This window comes from Camarhynchus parvulus, unplaced genomic scaffold (assembly GCF_901933205.1).
Source record: "Camarhynchus parvulus unplaced genomic scaffold, STF_HiC, whole genome shotgun sequence".
NCBI lineage: Eukaryota > Metazoa > Chordata > Aves > Passeriformes > Thraupidae > Camarhynchus > Camarhynchus parvulus.
In genome coordinates this window covers 86-19,775 of record NW_022148264.1, presented here as the reverse complement: position 1 = coordinate 19,775, position 19,690 = coordinate 86, and the positions used below count along the sequence as shown (strand labels likewise).

At 60.7% G+C, this 19,690-nt stretch overlaps 2 protein-coding genes across 2 annotated transcripts; one reads left to right on the top strand and one right to left on the bottom strand.

Moving 5' to 3' along the window:
• The first annotated feature begins 266 nt into the window (after nucleotides 1-266).
• Nucleotides 267-6,570, top strand: NELFE (negative elongation factor complex member E). The gene is made up of 10 exons (XM_030970102.1): nucleotides 267-483; nucleotides 1,002-1,074; nucleotides 2,287-2,432; nucleotides 3,382-3,456; nucleotides 3,560-3,594; nucleotides 4,012-4,151; nucleotides 4,930-5,074; nucleotides 5,484-5,538; nucleotides 5,814-5,916; nucleotides 6,423-6,570. The coding sequence occupies exons 1-10, from the start codon at nucleotides 409-411 to the stop codon at nucleotides 6,503-6,505; spliced, it is 930 nt and encodes a 309-aa protein (XP_030825962.1). The 5' UTR covers nucleotides 267-408; the 3' UTR covers nucleotides 6,506-6,570.
• Nucleotides 6,571-6,590: 20 nt separating this feature from the next.
• On the bottom strand, nucleotides 6,591-19,323 carry CFB (complement factor B; the record flags this gene model as incomplete). Its single annotated transcript, XM_030970101.1, has 13 exons — nucleotides 6,591-6,623; nucleotides 7,107-7,178; nucleotides 7,493-7,542; nucleotides 8,203-8,335; nucleotides 9,368-9,471; nucleotides 9,810-9,898; nucleotides 10,381-10,531; nucleotides 11,054-11,171; nucleotides 12,323-12,420; nucleotides 12,999-13,136; nucleotides 14,038-14,139; nucleotides 17,822-17,960; nucleotides 19,157-19,323. Coding segments are annotated over 13 exons (1,394 nt in total), but the record flags the coding sequence as incomplete, so codon positions are not given.
• Nucleotides 19,324-19,690: the final 367 nt, after the last annotated feature.

Sequence of the window (19,690 nt, the reverse complement as noted above, 5' to 3'; positions counted from 1 at the left end):
CCGGAGAGCACCGGAGAGCACCGGAGAGCCCCGGGAAGCACCGGAGAGCCCCGAACCGCCCCCCCGCCCCCCCCCATCCTCACCGAGCCTCTCCAGCTCCATCCCCGCCATGACCGGAAGCGCTCCCGCCGCCACCGGAAGTACCGGAACCCAACCCGGAACTACCGGCGGCGCCGCAACCCCCTCCCCTTTCTCCTTCCAACCAATCAGCGCTCGGCACGACTTCTCTCCACCAATAGGAACGCGGCGCGCGGTGCGCTGTGGGAAGGCGCCGCTCAGCTTCCGCCTGGCGTTGCCAAGGAAACCGCGCGGGGACCCCAAAATCGCCTCAAACCGCCCCAAAAACCCGCGCGGGACCCCCCGGGGAGCCCCGAGCGCCCCCCCCGCCGCCCCCCCCGTGTCCCCGCCATGCTGACGCTGCCGCCCGGCCTGAGCGAGGAGGAGGAGGCGCTGCAGAAGCGATTCGCCAAGCTGAGGAAGAAAGTGAGGGGGGGATTTGGGATTTGGGGGGGTTGAGGGGAATTTGGGGAGATTGGGGGATTTGGGGGGGTCTGTGGGGATTTGGGGGGGTTTGAGGGGGATTTCAGGGGGGGATTTGGGATTTTGGGGGGGTTGAGGGGAATTTGGGGATTTTGGGGGCATTTGGGGGAGGCCTGGGGGGATTTGGGGATTTTTGGGGGGAGATTTGAGGGGAAATTTGGGGGGTTTGAGGGGATTTTGGGGAGGTTTGGGGGTTTGGGGTTTTGGGGGGGGGATTTGGGGAAAGCCTGGGAGATTTTTGGGGGGGTTTGGGGGGATTTGAGGAGATTTGGGGGGATTTTGGGGGGATTTGGGATTTTGGGGAGGCCTGCGGAGATTTAGGGGGATTTTTTGGGGGGGATTTGGGATTTTGGGGGGGATTTGGAGGAGATTTTGGGGGATTTGAGGGGATTTTGAGGCCGGGGGTGCCCCGGCCCCCCCCCGACCCCCGACCCCCATTTTTTTTGTGTCCCCCCCCCCAGAAAAAGGCGCTGCTGGCGCTGAAGAAGCAGCAGAGCTCGGGGGGGGGCAGCGCCCAGGGGGGCATCAAACGCTGTGAGAAAATGGGGAGGGGGCTCGGGGGGGGGCTGGGCTGGGGGTCTCTGCCCTCTTTCCCCCCATTCCATAGCCCCAAATCGCTGAGATCTCTTTTTGGGGAAGGGGCTTTGGGCTGGGACCCCCCCCCCAATGACCCCCCCTCTCACTGTGACCCCCCCACTGTGACCCCCCCATTGTGACCCCCCACAATGACCCCCCCCCCATGGTGACAGTGACCCCCCCACAATGACCCCCCCATGTCCGTGCCCCCCCCCCCAGCCATCTTGGACCAGCCGCCTTGTGACCCCCCCATGGTGACCCCCCCCCAAAATGACACCCCCATGGTGACGGTGACCCCCCCCCAATGACCCCCCCCTCACTGTGCCCCACCCCCCCATGTCGGACCAGCCCCCCCTCATTGTGACCCCCCCACAGTGACCCCCCCCAAAATGACTCCCACATGGTGATGGTGACCCCCCACAATGACCCCCCTGTGCCCCCCCCCCATGTCGGACCCGCCCCCTTGTCTGTGACCCCCCCACAGTGACCCCCAACAAAATGAGCCCCCCCCATGGTGATGGTGACCCCCCCATTATGACGCCCCCATAGTGACCCACCCCCAAAATGACCCCCATGGTGATGGTGACCCCCCCACAGTGACCCCCCTATGGTGGTGGTGACCCCCCCTCACTGTGACCCCCCACAATGACCCCCCATGTCCGTGTCCCCCCCCAGCCATGTCGGACCAGCCCCCTGGTGTGTGACCCCCCCAAAAATGACCCCCCCATGGTGATGGTGACCCCCCACAATGACCCCCCAGCCATGTCGGACTGGACCCCTTGTGTGTGACCCCCCATAGTGACCCCCCCACAATGACCCCCCCAACAGTGACCCCCCCCCGTAGTGACCTCCCCATGTCCATGCCCCCCCCAGCCATGTCGGACCAGCCCCCTTGTGTGTGACCCCGCCATGGTGACCCCCCCGCAAAATGACCCCCCATGGTGATGGTGACACCCCCCAATGACCCCCCTCACTGTGCCCCCCCATGTCGGACCAGCCCCCCCCTCATTGTGACCCCCCCACAATGACCCCCCCCTCACTGTGCCCCCCCCAGCCATGTCGGACCAGCCCCCTTGTGTGTGACCCCCCTATGGTGATGGTGACCCCCCCACAGTGACCCCCTATGGTGATGGTGACCCCCCACGGTGACCCCCCCGTGCCCCCCCCCAGCCATGTCGGACCAGCCCCCCCTGGACACGGCCACGGCCACCGAGCAGGCCAAGCTCCTGGTCAAGTCGGGCGCCATCAGCGCCATCAAGGCCGAGAACAAGAACTCGGGCTTCAAACGCTCGCGCACCCTCGAGGGCAAGCTCAAGGTGGGACCCCCGACGTGGGGGAGGGACACCCAGACCCCCCAGCCCCCCGGGACACCCCCAAATCCTCGGGAACCCTCAGGGTGCCCCCGGAGCTCAAAACTGGAACCCCAAAACCCCCTACCTCTGGAACCCCCCTCCTAGGACCAAACCCCCTGGGACTCCCCCAGAACTATCCTAGGACTCCCAAAACCCTCCTGGGACTCCCCAAATCCTCCTGGGACCCCCAAAATCCCCCTGGGATTCCCCCAAAACCCCCCTGGGACATCCCCAGGACCCCTGGGACCCCCCAAATCCTCAGGGTCTCCCCCAGACCCTCGGGATCTTCTCAGGAACCCCAAGGATTCCCCCAGAACTAATCTGGGACTCCTCAAACCCTCCTGGGACCCCCAAAACCCCCCTGAGACCCCCCAAACCCCCCTGGGACTCTCAGAACCATCCCGGGACCCCTCTAAACCCTCCTGGGACCCCCAAAACCCCTCTGAAATCCCCAAAATCCCCATGGGACCCTCCCAAAACCTCACTGAGACCCCCAAAAGCCCCCTGGGACTCTCAGAACCCTCCTGGGACCCCCAAAACCATTCTGGGACCTCTATAAACTCTCCTGGGATCCCCAAAATCCTTCTGGGACCCCAAAAAAACATCCTGGGACCCCCCAACCCCCCTTGGAACCCCCAAAACCCCCATGGGACCCCTGAAAACCTTCCTGCAGCCCCTTTAAACTCTCCTGGGATCCCCAAAACGTCTCTGGGACCCCCTAAACCCTCCTGGGACCCCCAAAACCCCCCTTGGGACCCCCAAAACCCCCCTGGGACGCCCCAGACCTTTCCCACCACCTCAGAGTTTTGGGACCCCCTCCCATCACCCCCAATCCCCTCTCAGACCCCCCCAGACCCACGGGAGGGTCATGGGGACATTCTGGGCCCCCCCCTGACCTCTGTGCCCCCCCCAGGACCCCGAGAAGGGCCCCACCCCCACCTTCCAGCCCTTCCAGCGCAGCGTCTCGGCCGACGACGACTCCCAGGAGGTACCGAACCCCAAACTGGGGGGGCTGGGGGGCGCTGGGAGCCCCCACTTTGTTTGGGGGGGTGCCCCGAGACCCCCCAATCCTGCTCTTCCCCCCCCCACAGTCACGCCGCCCCCAGAGGAAATCTCTGTATGAGAGGTGAGTGGGACCCCCCCAATGAGGGTCTGGGGTCCCCCCTGTGGGTTTTGGGATTTCCCATGTGGGTCTGGGGTCCTCTTGGGTGAGTCTGGGGTCCCCCCAGTGGGTCTGGGGTCTCCCTTTGTGGGTTTGGGGTCCTCTTGTGTGGGTTTGGTGTCCTTGTGTGGGTCTGGGGTCTTCCCAGTGGATTTTGAGGTCCCCCTGGTGCTTTGGGACCCCCCCATTGTGGGTCTGGGGTCTTCCTGGTGGGTTTTGGGGTCCCCCCCCAGGGCTTTGGGATCCCCAGGTGGGTCTGGGGTCCTTGTGTGGGTCTGGGGTCCCCCCATGTGGGTTTTGGGATCCCTCCCGGGTTTTGGGGTCCCCCCAGGGTTTGGGGAACCCCCTGACCCCCCCGTTTCACCCCCCCGCCCCCCCCAGTTTCGTCAGTGCCAGTGAGCGGCTGCGGGAGCCCGAGGGGGGGGCGCGGGGGGAGCCCCCCGGGCGGGGGGAGCGGCGCCTGGACTGGGACCCCGAGCCCGAGGCCGAGGAGCGGCGGGAGCGCGACGGCGCCTTCCGGAGTACGAGGGGTTAAATCTGGGGGGGCTCCTGAAGTGGGGAGGGGTCCTGAGACCTTTCCAGAGTGCGAGGGGTTAAATCTGGGGGGGGTCCTGAAGTGGGGAGGGGTCCTGAGACCTTCCAGAGTGCGAGGGGTTAAATTTGGGGAGGGGTCCTAAAAACTCGGAGGGGTGGCTTGAATCTTAACCCCTTATTGGGGGGGCTTAAAACCGTGTTGGGGGGGCCTAAAAACCTTATTGGGGGGGGGTCTAAAAACCTTGTGGGGGATCTGAAAACCTCATTGGGGGGGGGTCTTGAAAACCTCCTTGGGGGTGCTTAAAACCTCTGGGGGAGGCTTAAAACCTCATGGTAGGGGGGGACTTTAAACCTTTTTGGGGGGGGACTTAAAACCTCAAGGGGGGGATTTAAAACCCTTCGGGGGGTCAAAACTTCATGGGGGCTTAAAACCCCATAGGGGTGCTTTAAAACCCATAGGGGGCTTCTTGGGGAGTCTTAAAACTTCTTGGGGGGGGGGTCTTAAAGCTCCTGGGGGGTCCTGGGGGTGCTTGGGGGGTCCTGGGGGTGTTGTAGTGGGGGGAGGGGGTGAATATTGGGGTGCTGGGGGGGCTCTGGGGGGGCTGTCCCCAATTTCAGGGGTCTGTGCCCATTTTTGGGTTGGTGTCCCCATTCCAGGGGGTCTGTCCCCATTCCATGTCCTCAATCCCAGGGGTCTCTTCCCAATCCTGTGGGTCTGTCCCCATTCCCGGGGGTCTCTCCCCATCTCCGTGCCCCCTCCCCCAGGGTCGGACTCGTTCCCCGAGCGCCGCCCCCCCCGCAAGGGGAACACTCTGTACGTGCACGGGGCCGAGCTGAGCCCGGAGCTGCTGCGAGGAGCCTTCGGCCCCTTCGGCGCCATCATCGACCTCTCCATGGACACGCCCCGCAAGTGGGTGGGGTTGGGGGCGGGGCTTTGGGTGGGCGAGGTCATGGTGACATCATCAACCTCGCCATGGACACGCCCCTGCAGTGGGTGGGGCATGGGAGGGAGGGGCACAACGGTGGGGCAAAGTGGGTGGAGTTATGACCTAAGGGTGGGGCTAGAAGGGGTGTGGTCCCTAATGGGAGGGGCCAGATGGTGGGTGGAGTCATATGTGGGAGGATCTAAATGGGGTGGGGCAGGATTGGGGTGGAGGTAAAAGTTGGTGGGGTCACAGGTGAGGTGGGGCTTGGTGGGTGTGGCCAAAGCGGGTGGTGCCACGGGTGTGGCCAGGGGCTGCGGGGGTGTGTGGGCGTGGTCACCCCCGAGTGGGCGTGTCCTGCCGTGTCCCCACCCCCGTGTCCGTCTGTCCCCTCAGCTGTGCCTTTGTCACCTTCGAGAAGATGGAATCGGCCGACCAGGCCATGGCCGAGGTGGGGCTGGGGGCGCTGGGGGTTTGGGGGATTTGGGGTGGGGCTTGAGTGGTTTAGGAGCGGGTTTGGGTGGGATTTGGGTGGGATTTGTGCTGGATTTTTTTGGGCTGTGGTTTAGCTGGTTTTGGCTGTGATTTGTGCTGGTTTTTGGGTGGGATTTGAGCTGGTTTTGGGTGTGATCAGGCTGGATTTTGGGTGGGATTTGGGTGGGATTTGTGCTGGTTTTTGGCTGTGATTTGTCTCTGATCCGTGCTGTTTTCGGGGTGCCCCCCCAGCTGAACGGGGCCGTGGTCCAGGACGTGCAGCTCAAGGTCAGCATCGCCCGCAAGCAGCCGCTGCTGGACGCGGCCACCGGCAAATCCCTCTGGGGGTCCCTGGGTGAGCCTGGGGGGGCATCTGGGGGGTCCTGGGGGTCCTGGGGGTCCGTGGGTGAGCCTGGGGGGCATCTGGGGGGAGTCTGGAGGGTCCTGAGGGGTCCTGGGGGTCCGTGGGTGAGCCTGGGGGGGCATCTGGGGGGTCCTGGGGGGTCCTGGGGGTCCCTGGGTGAGCCTGGGGGGCATCTGGGGGGTCCTGGGGGTCCCTGGATGAGCCTGGGGGGATCTGGGGGGGCTCTGGGTGAGACTGAGGGGTATTTCGGGGGTCCTGGGGGGATCTGAAAGTCTTTGGGTGAGCCTGGGGGGGGTATTTGGGGGGGTCCTGGGGGTCCTTGGGTGAGCCCGGGGGGGATTTGGGGGGCCTGGAAGGGTCCTGGGGGGAGTCTGGGGGGGCTGGGAGGGGGCTGGGGGGAAACTGGGTGTTCCTGGGGGGGTCCTGGGGGTCCCTGGGTGAACCTGGGGGGTCGTGGGGGTCCCAGGTGTCCCCCTGACCCCCCCATGCCCCCCCAGCGGTGAAGAACAGTGCCAAGGGCTCGCACCGGGACAAGCGCTCGCAGGTGGTTTACAACGAGGACCTGTTCGGGGGGCAGTAAAGGACGGACGGACGGACACACGGACACTGTCATGGATCTGTTCAGGGGGGGGCAATAAAGGACAGACAGACAGACACTGTCACTGTCACCTGGGGCTGGCACCTGTGGTTACTGGCACCTGGGGGGGACAAGGACACATTTATTGTCACCTGGGGGGGATGGGACACCTGTGTGGTGGCACCTGGGGGGACAGGGACAGCTGGGTTGTGTTTGGGGTCTGTCCAGGCGTGTCCAGGGGCCCCCAGGGTAGCTCCAGTTGTATCCCAGGTGTGCCCAGGACAGTTCCAGGTGTGCCCAGGTGTATCCAAGGTATCTCCAGTTGTATCCCAGGACAGTTCCAGGTGTGCCCAGGTGTATCCAAGGTAGCTCCAGTTGTATCCCAGGTGTGCCCAGGGTAACTCCAGGTGTGTCCAGGGTTGTTCCAGTTGTGCCCAGGTGTGCTGAGCTGTGCCCAGGATGCCCCCAGATGTGTCCAGGGTAGTTCCGAGATGGCTCCAGGTGCCCCCAGCCATGCCCAGGTGTGCCCAGGTGCCCTCAGGACAGGAACCCCAGGTCCCCCAGTGGGCCCAGGCGCCCCTCAGCCAGGGCAACACCTGGGTACCCGTGGTGTGCCGAGGTGTGCGCGGGGGCGCTCAGGTACAGCCGAGACCACGCCCCAGCTGACCACGCCCACCTGGGGACAGGGAAACGCCCACCGGGGTCACCCAGGGGTCACCTGGGGAACACTGGCCACACCCCAACCTGGGGTCACCCAGGGGTCAGCCCCACACCTGGCACCACCAGTTTGCCCCAGTGCCCCCAGCCCCCCAGTGTCCCCAGTGCCTGTCCCAATCCCTCCCAGTCCCCCCAGTCTCCCCCAGTTCCCCCAGTCCCCATCCCAGTGTCCCCAGTTCCCCTCAGTGTCCCCAGTTCCCATCCCAGTTCCCCCCCAATGCCCCCAGTTCCAATCCCAGTCACCCCCAGTTCCCATCCCAGTATCCCACTGACCTGGAAGTGTCTCTTGCCCCAGGTGACAACGACGGGGCCACCAGAGTCACCTGTGGGTGGAAACTGGGATGGACTGGGAGGGACTGGGAATGGATTGAGATAGACTGGGAGGGATTGGGATCAAACTGGGATGGACTGGGAGGGACTGGGATCAAAGTGGGATAGACTGGGATAGACTGGGATGGACTGGCATCAAACTGGGATGGACTGGGATGGACTGGGAATGGATTGAGATAGACTGGGAGGGACTGGGATCAAACTGGGATGGACTGGGAGGGACTGGGATCAAAGTGGGATGGACTGGGATGGACTGGCATCAAACTGGGATGGACTGGGAATGGATTGAGATAGACTGGGAGGGACTGGGATCAAACTGGGATAGACTGGGATGGACTGGGAGGGGCTGGGATCAAACTGGGATGGACTGTGAGGGACTGGGATCAAACTGGGATGGACTGGGAATGGATTGAGAGAGACTGGGAGGGATTGGGATGGACTGGGATGAACTGGAGGGACTGGTTTATACTGGTTCCTACTGGTTTGTACTGGTTTATACTGGTTTGTATGGGTTCCCACGGGTTCCTACCGGTCCATACTGGTTTATACTGGTCCATACTGGTTTATACCGGTCCATACTGGTTTATACTGGTCCATACCAGTCCATACTGGTCCATACTGGTCCATACTGGTCCATACTGGTGCGCACGTACCGGGGCAGGCGTTGGGGTCCACCTGGGGCTCGTGGCCCCCCGAGCACAGGAACCGGGGGGTGACGACGTCGTCCAGGGAGGTGACGTTGGCGTAGGGGGGGGCACGGAGAGCGTCGGCCTCGCAGGGACCCCGCTGGGGACACACAGGGGACATTGGGGACAATGGGGACACACAGGGGACATTGGGGACACACAGGGGACATTGGGGACAATGGGGACACACAGGGGACATTGGGGGGACATTGGGGACAATGGGGACACACAGGGGACATTGGGGACATTGGGGACACACAGGGGACATTGGGGACACACAGGGGACATTGGGGACAATGGGGGCACACAGGGGATGTTGGGGACATTGGGGACACACAGGGGACATTGGGGACAATGGGGACACACAGGGGACAGTGGGGACACCGGGGATATGGGGACACACAGGGGACATTGGGGACACACAGGGGACATTGGGGACAATGGGGGCACACGGGGACATTGGGGACATTGGGGACACACAGGGGACATTGGGGGACACACAGGGGATGTTGGGGACACACAGGGGACAGCGGGGACATTGGGGGGACATTGGGGGGATATTGGGGACACACGGGGCGATTTGGGGACATAGGGGACATTGGGGACATTGGGGACACTGGGGGGACATTGGGGACATTGGGGACACACAGGGGATGTTGGGGGGATTGGGGACATTGGGGACATCGGGGACACTGGGGGGACATTGGGGACATTGGGGGACACACAGGGGACATTGGGGACAATGGGGACATTGGGGGGACATTGGGGACATCATTGGGGACACTGGGGACATTGGGGACAATGGGGGATTGGGGACATTGGGGTGACACACAGACATGGGGGGGACAGACGGACACAGAGGTGACAGACGGACACAGACGTGACACACACAAGAGGGGACAGACGGACACAGGAGGTGACGGACACGGGAGGGGACAGACGGACACGGGAAGGGACAGACGGACACGGGAAGGGACAGACGGACACAGGAGGTGATGGACGCAAAGGGGACAGACAGACACAGGAGGGGACAGACGGACACAGGAGGGACAGACAGACAACAAAAAACGGACACAGGGGACAGACGGACACAGAGGGGACAGACGGACACGGAGGGGACAGACGGACACACCTGGTCCCCCAGCTTGAGCAGAACCCGCTGGCGCTGCAGCCCCGCGGAGCCGCGCGGGTGCAGGAAAAACGCCTCGACGTTCTTGGGGGGCAGCAGCAGCCGGCCTGGGGGGCACGCGGGGGTCACACGGGGTCACGGGGGGTCACATGGGGGTCATGGAGGGTCACATGGGGGCAGGGAATTGGGGGAGGGGGCTTGGGATGGTTTTGGGGGTTTTTGGGGGGGCCCTGTTTGGTTCCCAGGGGGGATTTGGGGGTCCCAGGGGGGTTTGGGGGGTCCCAGGGGGGGTCTCAGGGGGGTTTTGGGGGTCCTAGGGGTGTCCTCGGGGGTCCCAGGGAGGATTTGGGGGGTCCCGGGGCGTCCCTGGGGGGATTTGGGGGGTCCCGGGGAGTTCAGGGGTGTCCTGGGGGTCCCGGGGTCCCAGGGGGATTTGGGGGTCCACGGTGGTCCTGGCAGGGGCCTCTCCGGGGCGTCCTGGGGGGCCCGGGCGCCCGGTGTTTGCCTTTTTGTCCGGTGGGGATGCAAATGGGGCTGGGGGGGACACAAATTGGGGGGTCAGCACCCCAAAAAACCCCCCCGGGACCCCCCGAATCACCCCAGGGACCCCCAAATCCCCCCCAAATCCCCCCCAGGCCCTACCCAGAACCCTCCAAATCCCCAACCCCCACCCCCAACCCCCCCCCAACCCCCAGCCCCCCAACCACCCCACCAGACCCCCAAACCCCCCAGGATCCCCCGAAATCCCCCAGGACCCCTCAGACCTCCCCCAAATCCCTCCAGTATCCCCAAATCTCCTCAAAATCTCCCCCAAAATCCCCCAGGGCCCCCCAAATCCACCCCCAGGTCCCCCCAGGCCCCACCCAGGACCCCTTAAATTACCCCCCAGGCTCCCCCAAAATCCTCCCAAGTCTCCTAAAAATCTCCCCCAAAATCCCCCCCAGGACCCCCCAAATCTCCCCAAAATCTGTCCCAAATCCCCCCAAATCCCCCCGGGACCCCCGAATCCCCCTGACCGGTGCGTGCTGGACGGCTGCACTTTCCGGTCCAGCTGCACCAGGGCCACGTCGAAGTCGTAGAACTCGGGGACGCCGCGGTTGCGGCGGGAGCCGGGGCTGAACTCGGGGTGCAGGAACAGCCCCCGCACCCCCCGGTGCTCCCGGGAGCCTGGGGGGGTCCCCGAAAATACCCTGAGACCCCAAAAATGCCCCCAGGAACCCCAAAATCCCCCCCGGGATCCCGCAAATCCCCCAAATATCCTCGAACATCCCCAAATCGCCCCCGGGGCTGAACTCGGGGTGCAGGAACTGCCCCCGCACCCCCCGGAACCTGGGGGGGGGTCAGGGGGGTCCCCAGGTGTCCCCAGGACATTCAGGTGTGTCCCCAGGTGACCCCAGGTGTCCCAAATGTCCCCAGCCCATTCAGGGACATCCCCAGGTGACCCCAGGACATCCACGAGTGTCCCCAGGTGCGTCCCCAGGTGTCCCAAATGTCCCAAGTCCCCCCAGCCCATTCAGGGTCATTCCCAGGTGTCCCCCCAGATGTCCCCAGGTGTCCCCAGGACATCCACGAGTGTCCCCAGGTGTCCCAAGTCCCCCCAGCCCATTCAGGGTCATTCCCAGGTGTCCCCCCCAGATGCCCCCAGGTGTCCCCAGGTGCCCCCCCAGGTGCCCCCCCAGGTGTCCCCACCGATGTCCACGCCCAGCCAGGTGGGCTCATCCTCGGAGCGGAAGCAATGCGCCGCCGTCAGCACGAAGTACGGGGACACCAGGGAGCCCTGGCAGCGCTCCTGGCCCCGCCCCGGCCTCTGCAACGGGGCAGGTGGGGCTCAGGGGGGACCCCGGAAACCCCCTGGGAACCCCCAAACACCCTTCCCAAAAACAGCCCCCCCAAAAAGTTCTCACTCCCAGCTGTCCCCAGGTGTCGGTGTCCCCAGGTTCCCGTGTGCCCCAGTGTGTCACCCCCCCAATGTTTCCCAGTGTGTCCCCAGGTGTGTCCCCTCTCACCGTCACCATCACCGTCACCTCCCAGGTGTCCCCAGCCCCCCAAGTGTCCCAGGTGTGTCACAGCCCCCCCAAGGTGTGTCCCCAGGTGCCCCCCCCAGGTGTCCCCATGTCCCCCCATGCCCCCCCTCTCACTGTCACCGTCACCCCCCAGGGGTTCCAGCTGTGCCCCCCAGCTGTCCCCAGCCCCCCAGCTGTCCCCAGGTGTGTCTCAGGTGTGTCTCAGGTGTGTCCCCAGCTGTCCCCAGGTGTGTCCCCAGGTGTCCCCAGCCCCCCCAGTGTGTCTCAGGTGTCCCCAGGTGTCCCCCCCCCTCACCATCACCGTCACCCCCCAGAGGTTCCAGCTGTCCCCAACCCCCCCAGCTGTCCCCAGGTGTGTCCCCAGGTGTGTCTCAGGTGTGTCTCAGGTGTGTCTCAGGTGTCCCCAGCCCCCAGGTGTGTCCCCAGCTGTCCCCAGCCCCCTCAGGTGTGTCTCAGGTGTCCCAGGTGTCCCCAGGTGTGTCTCAGGTGTGTCTCAGGTGTCCCCAGGTGTCCCCAGGTGTCCCCCCCCCCCCCACCGTCACCCCCAGGCCCTCCCCAGGTGTCTCAGGTGTCCCCAGTGTTCCCCAGCCCCTCATGTGTCCAGGTGCCCCAGTGTCCCAGGTGCCCCAGTGTGTCTAGGTGTCCCCAGTGTCCAGGTGCCCCCCAGCTGTCCCCATCCCATTTCTAGTGCCCCATGTCCCCAGCCCCCAGGTGTCCCCAGGTGTCCCCAGGTGTGTCTCAGGTGTGTCCCCAGGTGTCACTCAGGTGTGCCCAGGTGCTCCCAGCTGTCCCCAGCTGTGTCCCAGGTGTCCCCAGCTGTCCCCAGGTGTCCCCAGGTGTGCCCAGGTGTGCCCAGGTGTGCCCAGGTGTGTCCCAGCCCCCCCAGGTGTCCCCAGGTGTGTCTCAGCTGTCCCCAGGTGTCCCCCCCCCTCACCGTCACCGTCACCGTCGCCTCCCAGGGGTTCCTCTCTCGGTCCCCGGCCGCGTTGTGCTCCAGGCTGACCCCGCACAGCCCCAGCGTGGAGCTCTCGTCTGCGGGATTCGGGGCTTTTTGGGGCTTTTTGGGGCTTTTTGGGGCTTTTTGGGGTTTTTATGGGATTTCGGGATTTTGGGGGTTTTTTGGGGGTTTTTGGGGAGTTTTTGGGGTGGGTTTTGGGGATGTTTGGGCTGACCCCACACAGCGCCAGCACGGAGCTCTCGTCTGCGGGATTCGGGGCTTTTTGGGGCTTTTTGGGGCTTTTTTGAGGTTTTTGGGGGTCTGGGGCTTTTTAGGGTGGGTTTGGGGATTTTGGGGTGTTTTTTGGGGTTTTTGGGGTGGTTTTTCGGATTGTTTTGGAGGTTTTTTGGGGTGGTTTTTGGGATGATTTTTGGGACGGTTTTTTTGGGGGTTTTGATGTTTCTGGGGTGATTTTTTGGGGTTTTTGGTGTTTCTGGGGTGATTTTTTGGGTTTTTGGTGTTTCTGGGGTGGTTTATGGGATTTTTGGCGTTTCTGAGGTGATTTTCTGGGGTTTTTGGTGTTTCTGGGCAGGTTTGGGGGTTTTGGGGTGTTTTTGGGGGTTTTTGGGGTGTTTTTTGGGGTTTTTGGGGTGTTTTTCGGGCCCCCAGGTACCGATCATGCGGTGGAACACCTCCTGCAGGTCCTCGGTGTCCCGCAGGGAGAACGTGTGCGTCTCCCCGGCCTTTTTGGACGCCAGCTCGTTCAGCAGGATTTTGTCGTGGTCCTCGCCCAGCCCGAAGGTGTAAACGTCTGGGGAGGGGGCCGGGGGGTCAGGGCACCCCAAAAAACACCCCAAAACCGGCCCAAAATACCCAGAAATACCCCAAAATAGCCCCAAACACCCCAAAACTGGCCCAAACCACCCAAACCACCCCAAAACCGGCCCAAAAAACCAACCCCCAAATATCCCAAAATACCCCAAACCACCCCAAAAACCAAACCAGCCCCAAAATATCCTAAAACATCCAAAACCACCCCAAAAAAACCCAACCCCAAAACAGCCCAAAAACACCCAAAAAAAAAACACCCCCAAAAAAACCCCCAAGACCCCCAAATCACCCCAAGCCGACCGCACAAAAAACCCCCAAAAACCCACAAAACCCCCAGGACCCCCCCAAAATCCCCCAAATTCCCCCCAAAATCCCCTCAGGCCCCACCCAGGACCCCCAAAATCCCCCCAAAGACCCCCAAATCCCCCAGATCCCACCCAGAACCCCCCAAAATCCCCCCAAATCTCCTCAAATCCCCCCAGATTCCCCCAGGACCCCCCAAATCCCCCCAGGCCCCACCCAGGACCCCCCAAATCCCCCCAAATTCCCCCCAAATCTCCTCAAATCCCCCCAAATTCCCCCCAAATTCCCCCAGGACCCCCCAAATTCCCCCCAAGACCCCCAAATCCCCCCCAGGACCCCTCAAAATCCCCCCCAAATTCCCCCCAAATCCCCCAGATCCCACCCAGGACCCCCCAAATCCCCCCCCAAAATGCCCCCAAATTCCCCCCAAATCCCCCCAAGACCCCCCAAAATCCCCCCAAATCCCCCAGATCCCCCCAGATCCCACCCAAAATCCCCCCAAATCTCCTCAAATCCCCAGCTCCCCCCCAGGATCCCTCAAATCCCCCCAGCTCCCCCCCAGGACCCCCAGCTCCCACCCAGGAACTCCTCGCGGGGGTCCCGGGGGTCTCTCCCGATGCTCAGCAGTTCCCGGATCTGCTGCAGGACGGGCACCGGGGACCCCCCCATGTTGGCACGGCCTGGGGGGCACAAAGGGGAATTGGGGGGATTTGGGGGTCCTGGGGGGGTTTGGGGGGAATTTGGGGGTCCCACAGGGGATTTGGGGGGGTTTGGGGGGAATTTGGGGGTCCTGGGGGGGATTTGGGGGGAATTGGGGGGGGATTTGGGGGGGTTTGGGGGGATTTGAGGGGGATCTGGGGGGGATCTGGGGGGGATTTGGGGGTCCCACAGGGGATTTGGGGGGGAATTTGGGGGGATCTGGGGGGGATTTGGGGGGTCCTGGGGGGGATTTGGGGGAAATTTGGGGGGATCTGGGGGAATTGGGGGGGGGGATTTGGGGGTCTGGGGGGGATTTGGGGGGTTTGGGGGGAATTTGGGGGGGGGGTCCTGGGGGATTTGGGGGGATTTGGGGAATTGGGGGGGATTTGGGGGGATTTGGGGGGAATTTGGGGGTCCCAGGGGGATTTGGGGGGAATTTGGGGGGGTCCGGGGGGGGTTTGGGGGGGATTCCGGGGGTTTGGGGGATTTGGGGGGATTTTGGGGGTTTGGGGGGGGATTTGGGGGGATTTGGGGGGTCCTGGGGGGTTCACTGGGGGGATTTGGGGGGGGATTTTGGGGGAGGTGGGGGGTCCTGGGGGGGTCCTGGGGGGATTTGGGGGGGATCTGGGGCGGTTTGGGGGTCCCAGGGGGGTCTCGAGGGGATTTGGGGTCTCACAGGGGATTTTGGGGGTCCCAGGTGAGAATTTGGGGAGGGGATTGGGGGATCTGGGGGGGATTTGGGGGGTTTAGGGGGTCCCAGGGATTTTGGGGCTCCTGGGGGGGGATTCAGAGCGGATTTTGGGGTTCTGGGGGAGATTCGGGGTTTTTTGGGGTTCCTGGGGCGGTTCCAGGGTGATTTTTGGGGTCCCGGGGTGTTTTGATTTTTGGGGTTTCAGGGGCGGTTTCAAGGTGATTTTTGGGGTTCCAAGGGGGATTTTTGGGCTTCAGATGGTTTTGGGGTTCCCGAGGTGATTTCAGGGTGATTTTTGGGGTTCCTGGGGCGGTTCCAGAGTGATTTTTGGGGTGATTTTTGGGGTAATTTTTGGGTAATTTTTGGGGTAATCTTGGGGTGATTTTTGGGGCGATTTTTGGGGTTCCAGGGGTGATTTTTGGGGTGATTTCTGGGGTTCCTCGGGGCAGTTTCAGGGTGATTTTTGAGGTGATTTTTGGGGCGATTTTTGGGGTGATTTCTGGGGTTCCAGGGGTGATTTTGGGGCGATTTTTATGGTGATTTTTTGGGGTTCCAGGGGTGATTTTTGGAGTATTTTTTGGGGTGTTTTTTGGGGTGATTTTGGGGTGATTTCTGGGGTAATTTTTGGGGTGATTTTTGGGGCAATTTTTGGGGCGATTTTTTGGGTGATTTCTGGGGTTCCAGGGGTGTTATTTGGGGTGATCTTTGGGGTGATTTCTGGGGTGGTTTCTGGGGTTCCAGGGGCGATTTTTGGGGTGATTTTTGGGGCGATTTCTGGGGTTCCAGGGGCGATTTTTGGGGCGATTTTTGGGGTGATTTCTGGGGTTCCAGGGGCGATTTTTGGGGTGATTTTGGGGCGATTTTTGGGGCGATTTCTGGGGTTCCAGGGGAGGGGTATTTTTGGGGTGGGTGGGGGGCATTTTGGGGCATTTTGATTGGGGTCAGGGGATTTTGGGATTTTTGGGGCATGTTCCAGGGATTTGGGTTTGTTTCGTTCCGGCGTTGTTTGGTTGGGGCAGGGGGGTTTTGGGGTTTTTGGGGTTCCGGGGGATTTTTGGGGCGATTGCTGCGCGTTCCGGGGGTGCTTGGGTGATCGGGGCTTCCGGGGGCGCGTTCTGCGCCCCGCACGCCTGATGACCGCCTGCCGCGGGTGCTGTTGCACCGAGCAGCCCCACCGCTCCTGCCGCCTGCTGCAGAGCCCCGGCCAGGTTCGCCGTCGTGCCCGCCGAGTGCTCTGCGCCCAAACGGGGCGGTCAGGGGGACCCCGGAACCCCGAAAATCCCAAAAAACCCGGGAGGGAGATTGGGGGAACATAGAAAACCCCCAACCCCCAAACACAAACCCCGAAAACCACCGGGGCAGATGGAATTCATAGAAACCCCAAAAACCCCGAAAATCCCAAAAACCGAAACCACAGACAAACCCCAAACCCCCACCAACCCCAACACCCAAAACCCCCCCACCCAATACCCCAAACAAATCCCTCAACCCAAATCCCCCAAAAACCCCAAAACCCCAACCAAACCCCAAATCCCTTTCCCACCTTCCAGGCTCATCCCCCGGAGCCGTTCCCGCACCCATTCTCCAAACCCAAACCCCAAACCCCAAATCCTCCAAATTCCAATTTCCAAATCCCTCAATCCCCAATTCCCCAAACCCCAAATCCCCCAAAAACCCCAAATCCCCCCCCTCCCACCTTCCAGGCTCATCCTTTGCCGTTCCCATTCTCCAAACCCAAACCCCAAACCCCAAACCCCTCAAAAACCCCAAAAACCCCCAAAAACCCCAAAAACTCCAAATCCCCCCAAACCCCAAAAACCCCAAATCCCCCAAATCCCAAATCCCCCCTTTCCCACCTTCCAGGCTCAGGTTCCATCCATTCTCCAAACCCAAACCCCAAACCCCAAACCCAATCCCCAATACCCCAAAACCCCAAATCCCCCAAAACCCCAAACCCAAAACCCCAAATCCCCCAAACCCCAAACCCCCCTCCCACCTTCCAGGCTCAAACTCCCATTCTCCAAACCCAAACCCCAACCCCAAACCCCCAAACCCCAAACCCCAAATCATCCCCCTTTCCCACCTTAGCTCATTCCTGCACCCATACCCCCAAACCCCAAATCCCAAATCCCTCAATCCCCAATCCCCCAAACCCCAAAAACCCCAAATCCCCCAAATCCCAAATCCCCCTTTCCCACCTTCCAGGCTCATCCCTTTGAGCCGTTCCCGCACCCATTCTCCAAACCCAAACCCCAAACCCCAAACCCCTCAAAAACCCCAAAACCCCCAAACCCCACCCCAAATCCCCCAAACCCCAAAAACCCCAAAACCCCAAACCCCAAACCCTTTCACTTAGGCTCTCCCAACCATTCTCCCAAACCCAAACCCCAAACTCCAAACCCCCCAAAAACCCCAAATCCCCCAATCCCCCAAAAACCCCAAATCCCCAAACCCCAAAAAACCCCAAATCCCCCAAACCCCAAACCCCCCTCCCACCTTCCAGGCTCATGCCCCGGAGCCGTTCCCGCACCCATTCTCCAAACCCCAAATCCCAAACCCAAAACAACAAAACAAAACCCAACCCAAACCCCAAAAACCCCAAAACCCCAAAAACCCCCAAAACCCCAAAAACCCCCAAATCCCAAATCCCCCTTTCCCACCTTCCAGGCTCATTCCTGCACCCATTCCTGGCACCCCAAACCCCAAATCCCAAATCCCTCAATCCCCAATCCCCCAAACCCCAAAAACCCCAAAACCCCAAAACCCCAAACCCCAAACCCCCCTCCCACCTTCCAGGCTCATCCCTTTGAGCCGCGTTCCCCATTCTCCATCCCCCAAACCCCAAACCCCCAAAAACCCCAAAACCCCAAAAAACCCCAAATCCCCCAAAAACCCCCAAAACCCCAAAAACCCCAAAACCCCAAAACCCCAAAAACCCCAAATCCCCCAAACCCCAAATCCCCCTTTCCCACCTTCCAGGCTCATCCCTTTGAGCCGTTCCCGTACGGCGGCCGCGTCGCTCGCGCTCGGCTCCGTGGGGCTCAGCACCACGCGGGGCTCCGACCCAAACGTCACCACCCCGTAGTGGGGCACGGCCCCGAAACTGGCGATCTGCGGGGCGTTTGTGGGGTCAGAGCCGATTTGTGGGGTCAGAGGGGATTTGTGGGGTTTTAAATGGGATTTATGGGATTTAAATGGGATTTATGGGGTTTGAATGGGATTTATGGGGTTTAAAGGGGATTTATGGGATTTAAATGAGATTTATGGGGTTTGAATGGATTTTATGGGGTTTGAAGGGGATTTATGGGGTTTGAAGGGGATTTATGGGGGTTTAAAAGGGGATTTATGGGGTCAGAGGGGATTTATGGGATTTAAATGGGATTTATGGGGTTTGAATGGGATTTATGGGGTTTAAAGGGGATTTATAGGATTTGAAGAGGATTTATGGGGTCTGAAGGGGATTTATGGGGTTTAAAAAGGATTTATGGGGTCTAAAATGGGATTTATGGGGTTTGAAGTGGATTTATGGGGTTTGAAGGGGATTTATGGGGTTTAAATAGGATTTATGGGGTTTGAAGGGGATTTATGGGGTTTGAAGGGGATTTTTGGGGGTTTAAATGGGATTTATGGGGTTTAAATGGATTTTATGGGGTTTGAAGGGGATTTATGGGGTTTAAATGGGATTTTGTGGGGTTTAAAATGGGATTTATGGGGTTTAAAGGGGATTTTATGGGGTTTGAAGGGGATTTATGGGGTTCAGAGCGGATTTATGGGGTTTAAAGGGGATTTATGGGCTGGTTTTTGGGTTATTTTTGCTGGAATTTAATGGGATTTTTTGTGGGGTTAAAGGGTTATTTTTGGGGTTTAATTGGGGTTATTTGGGGTCAGAGGGATTTTTGGGTTTTTTTGGGGATATTTTGGGTTTAATTTTTGGTGTTTGGTGTTTTTTGGGTTATTTTTGGTGGTTTTTGGGTGATTTTGGGTGATTTTGGGGTGGTTTTGGGCTGATTTTGGATTATTTTTGGTGATTTTGGGTTATTTTTGGTGCTTTTTGGGTTATTTTTGGTGTTTTTTGGGGTTATTTTTGGTGGTTTTTGGGTTATTTTTGGTGCTTTTGGGGTTATTTTTGGTGCTTTTTGGGTTATTTTTGGTGCTTTTTGGGTTATTTTTGGTGATTTTTGGGTTATTTTTGGTGCTTTTTGGGTTACTTTTGGTGATTTTTGGGGTTATTTTTGGTGTTTTTTGGGTTATTTTTGGTGATTTTTGGGTTATTTTTGGTGTTTTTTGGGTGTTTTTGGGGCCGCCACCTTCTCGACCAGCTCGCCCAGCGCGTCGCGGGCGCTCTCGTAGTCGCGCGCGTTGACGCTGCGCGACGCGTCCAGCACCAGGAACACGTTCAGCGCCCCGGCCCCGTCCAATCGGATCCGGCGCTTGCTCGTGGCCTCTGGGACCCCCGGGAGACCCCCGGGATTGGCTTCAGAACCCCCCCACGGGGGAGTCCAAAACCAGCCCCAAAAACGCCCAGAAATGGCCCAAAATCACCCCCAAAGCCAGCCCCAAAAAAGGTCAAAAAAAACAGCCCAAAACCAGCCTAAAATCACCCCGAAACCCAGCCCGAAATCGCCCCAAAACGGCCCAAAACCAGCCTAAAACCAAGCCAAAAGCACCCCCAAAACCAGTTCAAAATCACCCCAAAAGCCCCCGCAAAAACAGCCCCAAACCACCCCAAAACCAGCCCAAAAACCACCCCAAAATCACCCAAAAACCACCCCAAAAACAGCCCAAAACCCGCCCAAAAGCCCCTGCAAAAACAGCCCAAAAATCACCCCAAAAATCAGCCC